The 16,762-nt window shown below is 44.5% G+C and overlaps 1 protein-coding gene across 1 annotated transcript in view; it reads right to left on the bottom strand.

Moving 5' to 3' along the window:
* Positions 1-16,762, bottom strand: part of ext1b (exostosin glycosyltransferase 1b) — a 128,959-nt gene that overhangs the window by 40,216 nt on the left and 71,981 nt on the right. The window contains 1 exon segment of the mRNA XM_030741259.1: positions 2,189-2,282. Coding sequence (XP_030597119.1) covers positions 2,189-2,282 — 94 coding nt within the window.

Raw genomic sequence — 16,762 nt, 5'->3', positions numbered from 1 at the left:
GAAAATGCCTGAATGAAACTGAACCAGAGAAGCCATCATTTTCTACTACGTGATTGCCAAGATATTAATCCGTTCATCTGAACACTCTGCAAGCTGCCAAAGACGACGACTGTTTTCACCACAGAAAAGCGAGAGGACATCCCAAAGCTTGCAGCTGCATTTCTCCCGTACTCCGAAGTTAAGGGGCCGTGACTTCATGAGGAGTGAGAGGGTGTAGGGGTCAGCATGGAATGAGAGCCCACAACACTGAAGCTGTATTTTGAAGCTTGTAGAGCAACTGTTTTCAGATTAAACACAGCTATTAATACATTTATTAGAGCAGCTTTAATCCTACAGGATACAACTTTTTTTTCATTTTTTTGCATTCACTGACAAAACAATGTGACAAATATGAACTTAAATGCATGCTGCTTGGATCATAGTAACAAAATTTATGGTCTACACAAGCCTTCAACATCTTAGCAGACGTAAGGCTCAACAGTTTTATATATACAGGCTAATATGAGGCTACAGGCGCAGACAGTGATGATGACTAATATGGACACGTTAAAAAAAAATGGCTTTGTTAAATAAAACGCATCTCATCCTGTACTGAAAGTACAGCAGTTCAGACTAACCTTCAGATGAGCCCTGGTTCATATAAACATATTAACTCACACTGCTGTTACATGAACTACAAGAACTGAAACATTCACAAAAGAAGTTCTTAATTACTTGCTGTGTTTCAGTTTATTTGATTTCTGAAAATGTCTGAATCATTCACAAGGCTGGAAAACAAAGAAAGAAAGCAGACTGCTTGGACTGTTTTAACTCACTTCATGTCTTTTTTTTTTGATACATCAAGTTTGAAATGATAACATTAGGAGCAGGAGAGTTAATTACTCAGAGGAGGTGAGCTCGAGGAACGATGGAGCGATAAAGGGAATTAATAAAAGATCAAAAGTCAGAAGAAAGTGGATCAACAGATATGAATATTATGAGAGGTGCAGAGTTAGTAAGCCGAATATGACCTTTGGCAATGGAATGGCAGAAGGATGGAGGGGTGAGAAGAAAGGTAGAGGGAACAGCTGGTGTGTGTGTGTGTGTGTGTGTGTGTGTGTGTGTGTGTGTGTGTGTGTATTTCTGTGATGGGAGTTTGATGTTAATGACGGCCCTGTCACTCCCAGGTCATAAAGGTGTCAGCTAAACCAAAACTGGCCCTCGGGCTCTGCTGCTGTCACCTCCACACACACACACACACACACACACACACAACACACAGTCCCATGCATACAGATTCTCTCTCTCTCTCTCTCACACACACACACACACACACACACACACACGCACACACAAGAGCTGACCTCTATGAAGAATTGCTTTTTCATGCAAAGACCAAAGCTGGCAAATCCTCTCTCTTTGTCTTCACGGTGCGATTTCGATGGTTGGAGTGAGTGTGACAAATGGAGAAAAGAGAGGAGAGGGCAAATTTGCCCCGTGAGTGAAGTGTTCACTAAGCGCGCGCGCGTGCATGCGTGTGCGTGTCAGCTGATAGTGAGATAAGCACACTTATGTGAGTGCACTCTGTGGACAGACGGTAAGGAGAGGTAAAGGACAGTGCAGTAGTAATGCAGAGTGCTGTGCAGTTACAGAAATGGTTGAGTAGAGAAAAAAAAGAAGCTGCATTGAGTGCGAAAATATCAAGAGGCAGGAAATGGCAAAGTGGAGGTGAATGCAGATTCAGTGTTAGAAAATTACTATGCTGAGGTATGTTCATTATGTACAGCAGTTTCACCCCTAACCCAGCTTAATATACTGTTAACCTGGACAGCACAAACCCAGCATCACTCGGCCTCTGTAAAACCTTTAAAGATTCCCGCTGTATATCCATGCAACCATGCACAAAGTCAGGCAACAACTCAGCAGTGTATCTGCAAAATGAACATCAGTGTTTAGAGGCAGGAAGCAACAACTAATCCTCTCAATGAAGGTCTCGTTTGTTTATATTAATTACACTATTAGTCTGAAAATTAAGGTGGTAATGATCTAGTGATCCTTTAATGCTAGAGGTAGCACCATTAAAACAAATGCTAAGTGGAAGGTTGAGTGTAGGTAGTGATTATTTTTCTTCACACCAATATTGCTGTTAAGCTTGAATTTGAGCAGTACGCGGCGCTCGCTCATAGGGGTGTGCTTGTTGACTGTTTACCTGCAGAGCCTCGAGGAAGCGAAAGGAGCCCAGTCGTCTGCCGCGGGGCACCAAACAGAAAGTGGAATTGTGGAGCATCTCCTTGTAGTCGTACCTGCAGGGGCACAACAAACACAGACACACAAGCACATATGTAGTGAGTTCACCAACATGAAAATAACACTTAAAGGAGCGTGCTTAGAAAAAATACGAGAAATCCACAGTCACACAGCCCTGGAGACTGGTCATCCACAGGTGACCGGGAGGAGAAATGTGTATTCCCAACCAGGTGCTGAATGGCCACTGGTTGTCACCATCAGACACGAAGAAAAAGCTGCACATATGATTTCTAACTGGTTGATGAAGGCATGAAATGCCACAATATGTATTAGGGTAGGAATTGTGACGTAACTATAGATATGATGCTCCTTTCATATGCTGCCCACAATAACGTTAGTACAGCACAGCATGAAATAACTAACCAACAGGAGGGAAAAACAGTCCTAAAAAGCCAAAAATTTGATTGATATTTATTGCCACAATGTAGCCAGTCATCACAGGGAGAAGTGCTATGATACATCAGAATGTTGCTCTTTTGTGCCCCTCTTGACATACATGTGGTTTTACACACATTCACACCAGAATTCATTAATTTATCTGAAGAATTTCAAGAAAAACAGCAGATCCCACATTTACAGCTTTGTTTTTTCTTTTAGTATATTATAAAGTGGGTATAACAAGTCAACAGCTGGGTAATAATTCCTTGTTTCAGGAGAACAGGGTATATGTGAGCAATCACAGCAAGTACAAAACTGTAAGTTTGTTTAAGGTAATCAGACTATCTGATTTTACTTTTTTCTCTTTCTGCTTTTTGCCTTAAACTATGTTGTCCCCACTTCCTCCTTCCATTCACACATCCACATCCACCTGGTGCACACCTCCCTTCTTCGTCTGTTACCTCTCCCAGTTCTTTTATCTCTTGGAGCAGGAGGCTGATGCTCCCTCCCTCTTTCTGCTTCCCCCTCCATCCCCACTTCTCCAGTGAGGTGTATCTTATTGCTCTCCAAACAGGGTGATCACCCGGCCAGGGGTAATGAGCTGAGAGTGACACCTGCTTCCACCACACAGCTGGCTCTGTGTGTGTGTGTGTGTGTGTGTGTGTGTGTGTGTGTGTGTGTGTGTGTGTGTGTGTGTTTGTGTGTGTGTGAGAGAAACAGAAATAGACAAACAGTGTAGCTGTGCATCAGTCTGTGTTCATGTTTGCATGCTTGGTGCGTTCTCATGTTTGACAGGTTGTGCGTTTTCTGACTAGTGTTGGGTGTAATGCATTACATTTATTTCTCTGACTGTAATAGTCTAATCACACTAAACTTAAACTATTACCTTGTGTCTAGTGTCACATAGTTCTTCAATTCTACTCATGACAGGAGGACGACAGGTCTACAGACTTTGAGGAATGCAATAAAATTTATATTTATTGCAAAAAAGGATAAGAATGTAATGGCTCCAGGCCAGAAACAGCAGCAGCTAACACGACATTAATGCTTTCCAAACATCTGCAAAGCTATTAATGAAGATTTTCAGACCCAGAAGCATCCAAAGCTTGATTTTCAACGGCTAAGAGAAGCTGTGATGAGCAGTCTAACCGTACCCGTCTCTACATTAGTCTCATTGTAGCTGCAACGTGTCCTTCATGGCAATTACTTTTGGTTTTGTGTTAAACAATAAAAGCTCTTGTTATTATTGTGCCCTCATTAGGATAGGGACTTCTTCCAGTGTGTGGTCATGTAGTCTACGGCCTAGTTTATACTCATTTGCAGACACAGACAGCTGGAGACCCAAAGGCCGAGCAGTTATTCTTGTTATGCTTTTTTAACGGTGTGCTTGAAGTCGGCCACCTGAGGCGCGTGCGTAGTTGTTGCACTGTGATGCAAATTCTCCACCGATGAGTCCGCGCGGTCTCAAAAAAAAATAGGCAGGTGTGTGGACCCTCCATTCAGAGATGCTCTTCTGCTGTTGCGTTCATATCAGCTCAAGCAGTCTGGCCAGTCTCCTCTGACCTCTGGCATCAACAAGGAGAATTACAGTTGAAGGTATAAATGCCAGCCAGTAGTGCATTTTTATAAATAGCATATTTTTCAAGCTATCGTCACACAGATTTTCAATGAATCTAAATCTTATTGCAACAATGACAGATCTGATAAAGTCTATCCATTCACCCTTTCTCCTCTGCTCATCCAGTTCAGGGTGACAGGGGGGCTGGAGCCTAACCCAGGCCCCACAGGGCGAGAGGCGGGGAACCCCCTGGACAGGCTGCCAGCATCTTGCAGTGATAACACAGAGAGACAGACACCATTCACACTCACATTCACACCTATGGGCAATTACCAATTAACCTAACCCCACTAATTGCAATGAGTACGCCAGAGTTCCCAGAGAGAACCCACGCAGACTGGGGAGACCGTACAACCGCCACACAGAAAGGCCCTATCCTGATGGTGGATTCGAACCTAGGACCTTCTTGCTGTGAAACCTCAGAAAGCATAAACAAGTCAACTTTTGCACTATTAATATATTTGCATTATTATCTGCACACATGTTACGCCATACTGTAGCATGCAGGGAAGTGTGAAGGTGATTGCTGATGCTGCCTTTGGTGTGTTTCTGTGACTATGGCCCGAGCTGACAGGTCAAAGTGGACGCCAGTCAGTTCTCTCCCTCTCTCTTGTTCGCACACGCACTCTGATGGCGACTGCTGATGGTGCCTTGTCTCTTCTCCAGCCGAGCTCTAATAAAGTGCGGCGACATGACAGCGTGCGATAAAATCCCACCCTCATTCACACCCACATGCACAGCGTTCTGCGCAGCACATAACACAGTTATCGCACACACGCAGACTCGCAGACACGCAGACACGCACGCCGCAAGAACAAGCGACAGCTGCACGCCCTCACATTGACGTTCCGTCACCTGTCGATGGAGACGAAGAAGCTATATTAGCCCATATTTTCCCACCAGCTGTCTGCCTGGACAGTCTGTGTGTGTGTTGTGTGTGTGTGTGGTGTCTGTGTGTGCATGCAACAGCCCACAAAACAGACCAGCAGCTGATGGCAATGAATATCAATGTGTGATTTAACATGCAACAGCCCTATAGCATGTTTTATCCAGCTATTGCGCTTTTCTTTGTCACATGTTTAATACGGCACAAATGTTTGCTGTTTTTTCTGTTGACCCATCCTGTCACGGGAAGAACTTCTTTAGCTCTGTTTTGGAATATTTTATGATCAATATAAGAAATTCTTAAGCAAATCTCTGGTTTACAGGGTGCAGATTTTTTTAGCTAGAGTGTGACAGCTGGCTCCCTCCCACATGATCCACCTGCTCTGCACCTTAATTGTATGACTGGGATTGTGCCTAAAACCAATAATTTTCTTTTCATGAGGGAGTGTTAGTGGTTTTAAAGGTTGGGATGAGGTGATGAGGTTTGCATTAGGAGACCTCCCTGCTGTATGAAACCACTCTCACCTCCTTTCCCTCCTTCCTTTAAATGCCCTGTTTGTTTGCCCTTTAAGTGAGGTTCAAAGGTCACAGGTTCTCCTTTGCTACCTTCTCCTTCAATCCCGCCTCTCTTTCCCTCTTCCATTTTCTTGCCGGCACAACAGCGGCTCCCTCTCCTCTTTGTGTCCTTGAACTAGCAGTGGGAAAAAGAAAAAAAAAAAAAAACAGCGCTGAGCTGCAAGCCTGCAGGCTGTGATCCTCTGTTTATATTTTACAGACACATGTGAAATTCCGCATTTGGAGCCAACGAGTCAGGGTGCAGAAAACTGGACTTTGAAGACGACCTCTGCATGTATGTCCTGGGGTTTTCTTTTGGATTTTTTGTGGATTTTGTGCATTCCAACAAGTATGAAGCACTTAAGTAGCATTTCTTCACCAACCCCAATGCCAAGAGCATACACACAGTCACCATGGCAACCTGCATTAAGTGCCTTTATTTGTAGCAACTTAATTACATGGGAAAGGTGCGTCTTTCACACAGACTGGGGATAAGAGGTGAACTAGGAAAGGGAAACTGTGAAATCTATTTTTTTTTTTTTAAACAAAGAGACTTCTTCTGACTTCTCACCCCTCATCTCCATTTAGGCATTTACAGTTTGTAGAACATCTTCTGGCCCTTATCCGGGTCTCGTGGCAGCAGTTTAAGCAGAGACGCCCAGACCTCCCTCTCCTCAGCCACCTCTGGAAGGCCAGAGATGTAATCTCTCCTCGGTGGGGCATGCCCTAAACACCTCACGTAGGCCCCCAGGAGCATCCTAGTTGGATGCCTGACTCAACTGGCTCCTTTCGTATGTGGAAGACTAGCACCTCTACTCGAGCCCTCACCCTATCACTAGGATGAGCCCAAACACCCCGACTTGGGAAAGCTATTTGCAGAGCTAGATCAGTGATCACTACAGTTCATGGCCATAGGTGAAGGTACTGACCACTAAATAAACAGCTTCCCTTTCTCCGCGCACCACAGCAGCCTCATTAGCCATTTAATTTTACAAATAAAGCTGACACATGCAGGCTCCAGCAAGTGATTATCAATTATATGCCTGAAATATAACCCTGCATAGATTTATGCCTCACTGTTGATCTTATAAAGCACAATGTTTTACTTATACAAGGAAAATGCTTTAAGGATGAATACTAGCCAATGAATTTGGGAATATAATGCAGTCCTAAGAAATTGGGTAGATTGAGGGTCCCCGAGGCCTAAACTATATTAAGGACAGACAGCTGATGTTGGATGCACACTACTGATGTTTTTAATAGGCCTTTTTATGAAGTAAACCCAAATAATGATGTGGTAAGAAAATAATATTGTCCCTGATTTGGTATATTTCTAGATTAGTCTTAGAAATCTTAATGTGAAATTAATGTGACTTTTTGTGTCTCTAGCCTGACCCGAGTACCTGCTGTGGAGCGGCACTGACAGATATAGTTGAAGGTAGCGCTCGGCACCCTGAAATTCTGGAGTCTGTTTCGATGCCACAATCCGCACACGCCGTGCATCTGCACACCTATAATTAAAAATTTGTCTCCCTTTCTCCTCATCATTGTTACCATCTGCTCGCAAAATCACTGGCTTCCACGGCGCAAATAAATGACTTCTGTTTCCTGTTTACTTACATACAATATTATGCTGTGTGTGATGCACTACTAACAGCCAGCTCATTCCTGTTTTTGGTTTTTTTTTGTTTTTTTTTTCCTGGTGCCGTGGCTGTGCAGGCACTCAGCAGACGATTATACTGTCCATCCCCTAAACAAGGAGCTCCAGGGTGGTGAAAACACAAAACCTCAGCGTCTTCCAGGGAGCAGAGAGAAAGAGATCCAATTTACTGCTTATTGAGACTGTTGTTACATTAGCCTCCCGGACCCCGCTCCTCTCTCTCACTGCCACTCTCTCGCTAATTTCTAATTGTCTTCCAAAGTGGGTTTGTGTGTGAGTCTTGCGAGAGTCTGTAGAAGAATAGGAGTCTGGAGGTCTGATGATGGCTGGAACACAATCCAAGGAAGTTTTTTTTTTTTGTACTCTACAGTAGTCGGGTTTTTGAGTAATGCTCATGAGGTTTTGTTAAAGGAGAAAATGATCTAATAAAGACCTCTGACTCATCTGATTAACAATTTATGATTTAAAAAAAAGCTCCAGTGTCTTGTAACTCGGCACATAAGGATAGAATTGAACCTCCAAATATAGCAGTCGTAAATCAAAGCATATGAAAAGTTATTTAGCATTATGGATGCCACGTCACAGATGCGCTCATTTGTCTGGTAAATAACTACCAAACAGACTAAGGACAGATTCCAGCAGTAATTAAACAGGAGCCTCACACTCCCCGTAAACACGTGTCTAAGTTGAAGCATATTGTGGTGTGTGTTCCCATGAGAATACGACAGATGTGCAGGCTAAGTGAGCTTATGGAGAAAGGGGACATTGTTGGCTCTGACTAACTGAGATAGAGTGTGTTTGGTGAGGGGGGAGTGTGTGTGTGTGTGTGTGTGGGGGGGGGGGGGGGGGGGGGGGTTTGGGGGTGTTTATCTACATATGTTGTGTGTGTATTCAAGGATTATAATGTGTGTGGACATGCATATAGTGAGAGATATGAGCTTGAGAGTGCCTGCCTGTGTTTATGTCCCCTCCAGCTTTCATTCTCTCTTATTTAGCCTGTGGGTATATGGAAAAAATACGTGTCAGCAACTGTATGCGAGCATCCACATCTGTGCTTGTCCACTCTTTCCGATCTTCCTCTTCATCTGCTCTTCTAACGCCCACAGTACCCTGTGCATGTAATTCATTAGCCTAATTAGAGCTCATTAGCCAGCTTATGCTACTTCCAATTAGCTTTGTAGCGTGGCATGACCCCAGAGGTCTGCATGGCCAAACATACAAGCGTTCTGTGGACAACCAACCATGATGACAGTGAGGTCTGTCTTCAAGGGCAGTGGATTAGTGCTGGCCACATGTAAGCGATGTACACAAAAATATATGGCAGCATTAAAGACAGTTGTAACAACTGTTACCCTTTGTAACAGTTGTTACAAGGGGGGTTTTTTTTTTCCTCTTCAGCACCTCAGCGGAGACGGACGCACTTTTCTTCTCTCCCCAAAGCTTCCTTTTTACTCTGCTTTGCTGCTCAGAGCCTCTCTTCACACAGCTTCTGAACTGGAATTTATAATTACGGATCTGGTCAGCTGGTCTCTCAACGCCATTGTTTTGATCAATGATCAATCACCATGAGGAGATTGGGGAAAGGAGAACCCTATTCCCTCTTATCCAACTGACATTCCTGGCTGGCTACGTTATGGATTCCTGTGTGGTGTGGAAGATGACGCGCCTGGCTGTATTGTCAATGGAGGACATGCACATTTGGCTTATTGACACTAGGATCTCTCTGAATTGGACCTGGAGATACCTGGCTTGTCGTTACAATTTGGGAAGTCTGGGCAGCTGTCTGGCCTTGGTAAGGCTGCTTATAACGGGAATGCAGGAAGGTACAGACTCAACTCAGACTCTGTATATCTGGAGCTGATTCGGAGGGATTAGATCTTGGAGACGTATTTGTTTCTGCACGGTGAAGGAACGAACCAAGAAGATTCGGATGATTGGATTTTTTGCCACTGAGAGGTGCCAGAAAGACTGAAGGCTGTCAACAAATTAATCAGTACAGCCTGTACCAAAACAAGTCGCAGAATCAGAAATTTGGCTCCCTGACAGCCTTGGACTGCCGCTTAACTCATTCTTCTCCTGGATGTTTTTGTAAACAGATGCTCTTCACCCCCGCTGTCCTGTCTTCTGACCTGTGTTGGACTGATCTCCCTTGACCTAGCTGCTGATGAACTCCACCTCTTATCAGAACTGTTAGCTGAGGAGGGGAGTTTGAGTCAGCCCCACAGTAGCCCGACCCCCCCCCCCCCCCCCCCCCCCCCCCCCCCCCCCCCCGCCTTCGCTGGCTTCCTTCCATCCCTGCCCCTCCCCACCCTAGTGCTCCCATGCTATATGCCATGTACTTTCTGCACTATCGCAGAGGTTTTTGTAACTTTATACTGTGTATGTGTGTATGAGATGATTTTTTTTTCCCCCTCGCTCATTACTATATGTGTTTCGCTATTGTTTCCGTCTTTTTAATGGCAGCGCCTCCAGAAGGGGGCAGCATGGCCACAGTTCACCTATCTCCCCATGTTTGTTTGTTTGTTTGTTTGTCTTCTTGGATGGGTGTTCTGTAAACTGTAATTTCCCCATTGTGGGATCAACAAAGTATCATTCAATAAAGTATCGTTCACATGAGTGAAGGGTTATCTAGGGCTTTTTTTGTCCAGTGATGCCTATCCCACCTTTATCAAAACAAAATTCCAACGTCATTTGCAACAATTGTCGACACAAAAATACCACAAAGGCCAGAAATCAAAGACATGTGAGCGTCTAACCCCATTAAACTAAGAATTAATCAGACAAACACATCCAGATTGTAATACAGCAAATATTATTAGGAAAATGAGAAGTGCATCACAAAAGGACAGCTGTTGGCACAGATGTGGGAGCAAACAGAACAAAAACAAAACTCTGGCGTCTGACTGTGCATTCTGATGAATGAAACTGAAGTCCATCTTGACTAGAGTTCACCTGAATACCGATAAGATCTGAACAGGGCCACGATGTGACAGGTGTTTCTGCCCCGTCAAGAAGAATTTCTTGAGGGGAACTGCAGACTGATAGATCCATGGTAATATTTCTGTTACTGTTTTTTTTTTTTTTTTTGTCTCTCTCTAGCTCTCTGTCTCTTTCTCTTACACTGTGTGCATACAGAGCACCTACAGTCAAAAGAACCACCCCTGAAACACTTCTGGACACATCACTTTATATCTACCGAAAGCTGCGCTACATACATAAATAAAATATGTGTGCAGCTTCACATGGGCCATCTTTCTGTGTGTGTGTGTGTGTGTGTGTGTATCTTCAGGCAGATTTTGAACTCAACTCATGACGAGGGGTCAGGAGTTTCCAAGATGTTATGCTAGTTTGCACAGCTGCACTGGATCCATGTCAGTATTCAAATGAGAGCTAGGAAGTAAGCATAGCTGTAGGCTGGAGGTGTCACATTAGCCTAAATAATTTAAAGAAAAAATAAAGACAAGGCTCATATACATGCAGACTCACACTTGGTATGCGCTTCTGAATCAGTTCAAGTCAGCAGTCTGTTCTTTCCCTTCAGCTACAGTCCCCTTCGAACAGCCCCCCCCCCCCCCCACACACACACACACACACGTGTAAGCCTGAATATTTTACAAATACCCCGATAACACAAAGTCTTCCTGCCATGATATTAATTCAGTATGACGGCTTTATCCTTGCAATCTTTTCAATTTGTCCTCTCAGATTTTTTCCACTGCCAACAGATGGAGGCAATTTTTTCAGTTACATTTAGTGTCTGCACAGTAGTCAAAGTCCCAAACTGCGCACACACACACACACGCACACACACACACACACACACACACACACACACACACACACACACACACACACACACACACACACACACAAACTCTCAACTCTCTGGGGGGTGGAAGCGAGGGTGGATTTCAAACTGAGCGACACCTAGTCCACACACGTATGCTGGAGTACTTGGGGGGTGGGGGTGGGAAGCGAGATGACCGTCACAATTGCGCTTCACACTTGCATGCGTGTGTGCACAGACATACTTCATGTCAGCAAATGGAGCTTCACTGTGTGATCTTGCAGACGAGGGGTCCAGACTGCGTGGATGTTCACTGGAAACCAGCTGTGCCTCGCTCCGCGCTTCCAGATGGCCCTCGGGATGCCTCGCTGTGCCACGGCAGCTCGTGTGTACGTGTGTGCAGATCTATATGTGTGACATGCTATCAGATTTAGACATGTCAGTGCATGCTTTGCGGCGGCCTCTTTTTTTAAACACTGACACATTTTGTCAGAGCCGCCGAAATGAGGAGCGCAGAGGAGGCCGGAGTTACCCTCACTGAGACGTCCTTTCATGTGACGTACACATACTCAGGGGGGAGAGAGGGAGACAAATATTTCAGTTCCTTCAGTCCACATCATGGACGCTGCAGGCTCTTTCCTGGCAAACCATTATCCAAAATCCTGAAGAGTCTAAATACTACACACTCTCATACACAAAGACCCACACTGGCACAAACCAGCACACAAATGTTCTTACAAACACACACACACACACATTCAGACACTCTCTCTTCCCTTCATGTTAATATGCATGTACTACACACACGCACCCCCTTATTTTCAAAGAACCATCAACCATTATCACGGTCCCATCTGCCGGCAGAGACTGGTCCGACACTCCTCCAATAGGTGAGCAGAAATGTAATCACGCCTAATTTCTTGTCTACAAACACATCCTAATGCATTCCCTCTGAAGACTTCTCTAAATCAGAATATAAACCCAGTCTTGGAGCCACCTGGGTCCCTCAGCACAACGCCACTAATCAAATGCTAAGAACCCACCAGAGCAGCACTGCAAGTAAATGGATGGCTCTGCACATGGACTCACATGGAGAGATGGGCTGTCATCAGTCATGACTGCCCCCTTGGAAATGTCAGCTTTGCAAGAATTTAGAGAAGCAGCTGTGACACGAGTGACTCTTTATGCAGATTTTTTTAAATGACCGGCCTATAAGGTTGCATCTATTTAGGAGTGAAAATCTACATGTTCATATTGTGAGTTTTTAACAGGCTCAGAGACATGTGAGTAGAAAAAAAAGCAGCCGCTGTCGTGGCTGAACATTTTAGCCCTGGAACTGGAGTGAGCCAATGACAGTGCGGCAAACACAGGCTTTAATAGGTAGCATCCATCCCTCCATTTTCTTCCACTTATCCAATTCAGGGTCGCAGTGGGGCTGGAGTCTATCCCAGCTGTCATTAGGTGGGTACACCCCGGACAGGTCGCCAGCCTAAGAAATTAATCCTGTAAACATGCAGGGTGGGGCTAAGATTTATCTAATGCTAGCAATATATCATTAGCTGTCATGATGAAATCACGTTATCTGTGTGCACTTGTTTCATTTCAGCTCAACAATAGTCTTTCCTGTTGTGCTTCTTTCCTCTGCTCCCCATTTCAGTGTGTGTGTCTCCTCCACTCTCCACAGTGCCCCACAGGGTGTCACCGTGAAGCGGACGTTCACGGGGTGGAGTGAAGTGAAGCAGACAGGGCAGGAGGGACAGGTGAAGTTAAGATAATGCTTCTTGAGTCTCAGGCCTTCCCAATGACCGTATGCTATCTAACTGTAAGGGTAACAAAAGCTTTTGTTCTCCTGTTTTCACACCCTCATAATTTACTTTGGCAGACTAGTACTGCACTATATTGGCAGAAGTATTCACTCACACATTCAAATCACTGAATTCAGGTGTTGCAATAACTTCCACAGCCTCAGTTGTATAAAACCGAGCACCTAGGCATGCAGACTGCTTCTGCAAACATTCGTGAAAGAATGAGCTGCTCTCAGGAGCTCAGCCACCTGTGCTACAAGTCCAGGTGGGAAATTTCCTCGATACTAAATATTCCACAGTCAACTGTTAGTGAAAAAAGTGAAGTGATTGGGAACGACAGCAACTCAGCCAAGAAGTAGTTTGCCACGTAAAATCAGAGCAGGGTCAGCGGATGCTAGAGAATAAATATAACCGATCAATCAAGCTGTACTGTAGGTAACCGATAACGTGTAATGTAACAAAAAGTAAACAGCAAAATGTTCTATGCACTTTTTATATCCTATTTAGTTCTTGCATATCAGTTTCAATTAAAAACAGATCCCTTTTTTCTCTAAAACACACACACACACACACACACACACACACACACACACACACACGCACACACACACACGCACACACACACACGCACACACACAATCATTTGATAGTGAGTTTGACATCAGCATCAAACACAGAGTATGTCAGCCCTGCATGACACTGGAGAGCAGCATGATGTCTGAGACACTCAGTGCTCTCAGGGTGTGTGTGTGTGTGTGTGTGTGTATGTGTGAGACTATGACTGTGCATGTGCAAGAGAGTGAGAAAGGAGGTACAGCTGTCAATCACAGCACAGAGGCAAGCAAAGCGATACGCTACCCAGTGGGTTCATCAGTGCTATGTGTCAGTTACACCCTGAGATCACATTGATTGTCTGTCGGCATCCATCTGTGTGTGTGTGTGTGTGTGTGTGTGTGTGTGTGTGTGTGTGTGTGTGTGTGTGTGTGTGTGTGCGTGTGTGCGTGCGTGCGTGCGTGTGTGCACACGCACTGCATGTGTTTGAGTGAAGGGGTCATATTTGGCCCTGAGAGAATTACAGAGGGGGAGTGGAATACAAAGGGTGAGAAAAATAATATGAAAAAGAGGACGAAATATCCACAATGATGCAATTATGATTCAATTTAGATTCCCGCATCAATTATGCAAACATATTCAAGAGACATGTCAAATATTGATAGGCTCTTCAACTTTTCAAGCTGTATTCATTAGGGAGCCAAAACTTAACCCATACTCTCTCATTAATCATGGATAGATGTCAGCTGGAGGTCTAAATTCATATTCAGCCAACACCCCAAGGCTCCAACTAGCAAAGACATGCCTACGTATGTCTGTGTGTATGTGTGAGAGCTCATCTTAGTCTGCTTATATGTGCATGTGTTGCTATTGTAACTTGCGTTAGTGTTGACCTGTGACCCGTCAACTTTGAGTTCGTGCATGACAATTGACGCATGCAGCTGTGGAGTTGCTGGCAGGAAAGCTGCTGGGAAATAGTGAATGGAAGTGAAGTCTGTAAATGAGAGCTGGTGGATGGGCGCTGTTTGGATTTAATTCAGTACTGGTGTCAATACAATACCTGCTATACAGTCTGTCTGTACTGAGCAAAAGCTCACATTCATAGATGTATGCTTTTCTACAAAATGCTTTTTCACAATCCACAAAACAGCCACAAAATACAGTCTAAAATCAGAATATTATTAGGACAATAATGTGAATATAATAAAGCTTTGAGTGCCGCTTTCATATATAACAGTTTCATTATTTTAGCCAGTCTCAGACTGAAATGTCTCCAAAGCTAATTAATGGATCCCCATGATGTTTTCTACTGACCGTCATCTGCTTTGTATCTAGTTTAACCATCAGATCAATATTTAAATTTATTAATTTCAGTAGCTTATGTCCTAATCCCACAAGGCTGCACTGTGATTAATGATGGTTAGTGCTGCAGTGCTGCCTCCATCACCATGCTCACCGGCACCACTGGAATAATTCAGGTTTTAAGAATGCACCATCACCAATGACTCTGTCATCGCAGAGGCCCAGCAGAGGATGCACATCCTGCACCAGCTCAGGAAGTTCAGCTGCTGATCCAGCTCTACACTGCAATAATCCAGTCTGTTCCCTCTTCATCCATCACTGTCTGATTTGGATCGGCCACCAAACATAAGAGAAAAAGACTATAATGGACAGTCAGGACTGCAGAGAAAACTGGTGCCAGCCTCCTATCCTTTCAGGACCTCTGCTCACTGCAGACCCATCACGCCCCAAACACAACCTGCCCCAACGACCTCCCTCTGGGAAGAACACGATCGCTGCACCAAAAGAACAAAACATGAGAACAGTTTGTTCCCAGCACAGGCACATGGTGTCAGTAACATCAAACCATGCACTTATTATGAGTGATATTAGAAGCACGGCCTTATAAGTAACGTGTGTGATGTTGGTCCTTTGATGTGGTAAGTGGCCAACACCTGCAAGAAATCAGTGTTACCAGGATATAGAGACAGCTGCCGCAGCATGCATACCAGCAGGGGTGATAAAGTTGATCAACTACGAAAGGTCTCGATAGGCTCAAGTTTCAAGTGTGGCTGAAAATCCAGGCTAGCAGCATTTTGACCCTAAGGTCTTAAATCCAAACTGTGTGGAAATGTCCAGAGTCATCAAGCTTTTTGTGATTGTTTTGATTGAGAGATGCCTTATGGCAGAAATGATACAGTGTGCACTTCAGCGAGGAAGTATTCAATAAGACAAGAAATGCCTTCAAATCAGTTTTAAATATTTATTACTGCAGCAAAAGAGTTCCACTGGTCAGCCATAATAAAATTACTCATATGTTTTTAAAATAAATTGGTTAAAATTTTTGAGTAAAACATTAAAAAAACAAAACAAATTATGAGCAATGTAAAGACAAAAAAAAATTCTCATTTATTAATAATGACTGAGAATAATGAATGATTATTTTTTATTACATTTGTTTGGTATGAATTCCTTCATATCTCTGTCACGTCTGAGGACAGCCCCTGCAGCTACAACTGAAGCATCTTGGTCATGACACACCTCAATGGGCTCACCTGGTTTCATATGACTGAGCTTAGGCTTAGGGTCAGGAAGCCTGGGTCAAAGGTCATACTGGTCCCCACCCTAAAGAACAAAAGTTGGGACTGAGCGGTTCAGTGAGGATCTTGTGGGCTTACATTGGGGGGGGGGGGGGGGGGGGGGGGGGGGGGGGGGGGGGGGGGGGGTTGTCAGCCTGGGTGATTGAATCGTTTGTGTGTGTGTCTGTGTGTGTGTGTGTCTGTGTCTTGGGAAGATGTGTCTATGTAAAACAGTCAAAATTTGTCAGTGTGTGTGCAGTGGGTGCATAAACATTATGATCTACAGCTTATGTCTCTCTATCCAAGTGCAGAGTGGTGAGATTTACATTCACATTAGACCACAAGTGTGTGTGTGTGTGTGTGTGTGTGTGTGTGTGGTAACTGTCATGAAGCCAAAGAGCAAACCTACTGCCCCCACTGCAGGCCTCCCCTGAAGCATTGCACTTGGTTGGTTGAGGTGTGTGTGTGTGTGTGTACATGGAACAGCTGTTCTCCAGTACTACATGGGGAGGGTCAGGGGTAGACACAGACAAACTACAGCTGTGGCCCTGGGGCTTGTGGGAACCATGGCTTTAACAATGTGGGAAGAGAATCAGGGGCGAGAGGAAGGATGAGAGGGGGAGAGAGAAGTGAAAGAAGCGTTTACAAGCTGAGACA

Source organism: Archocentrus centrarchus, chromosome 11 (assembly GCF_007364275.1).
Source record: "Archocentrus centrarchus isolate MPI-CPG fArcCen1 chromosome 11, fArcCen1, whole genome shotgun sequence".
Classification (NCBI taxonomy): Eukaryota; Metazoa; Chordata; class Actinopteri; order Cichliformes; family Cichlidae; genus Archocentrus; species Archocentrus centrarchus.
The sequence above is the reverse complement of the archived record's forward strand: the minus strand, read 5'-3'. Positions and strand labels throughout refer to the sequence as shown.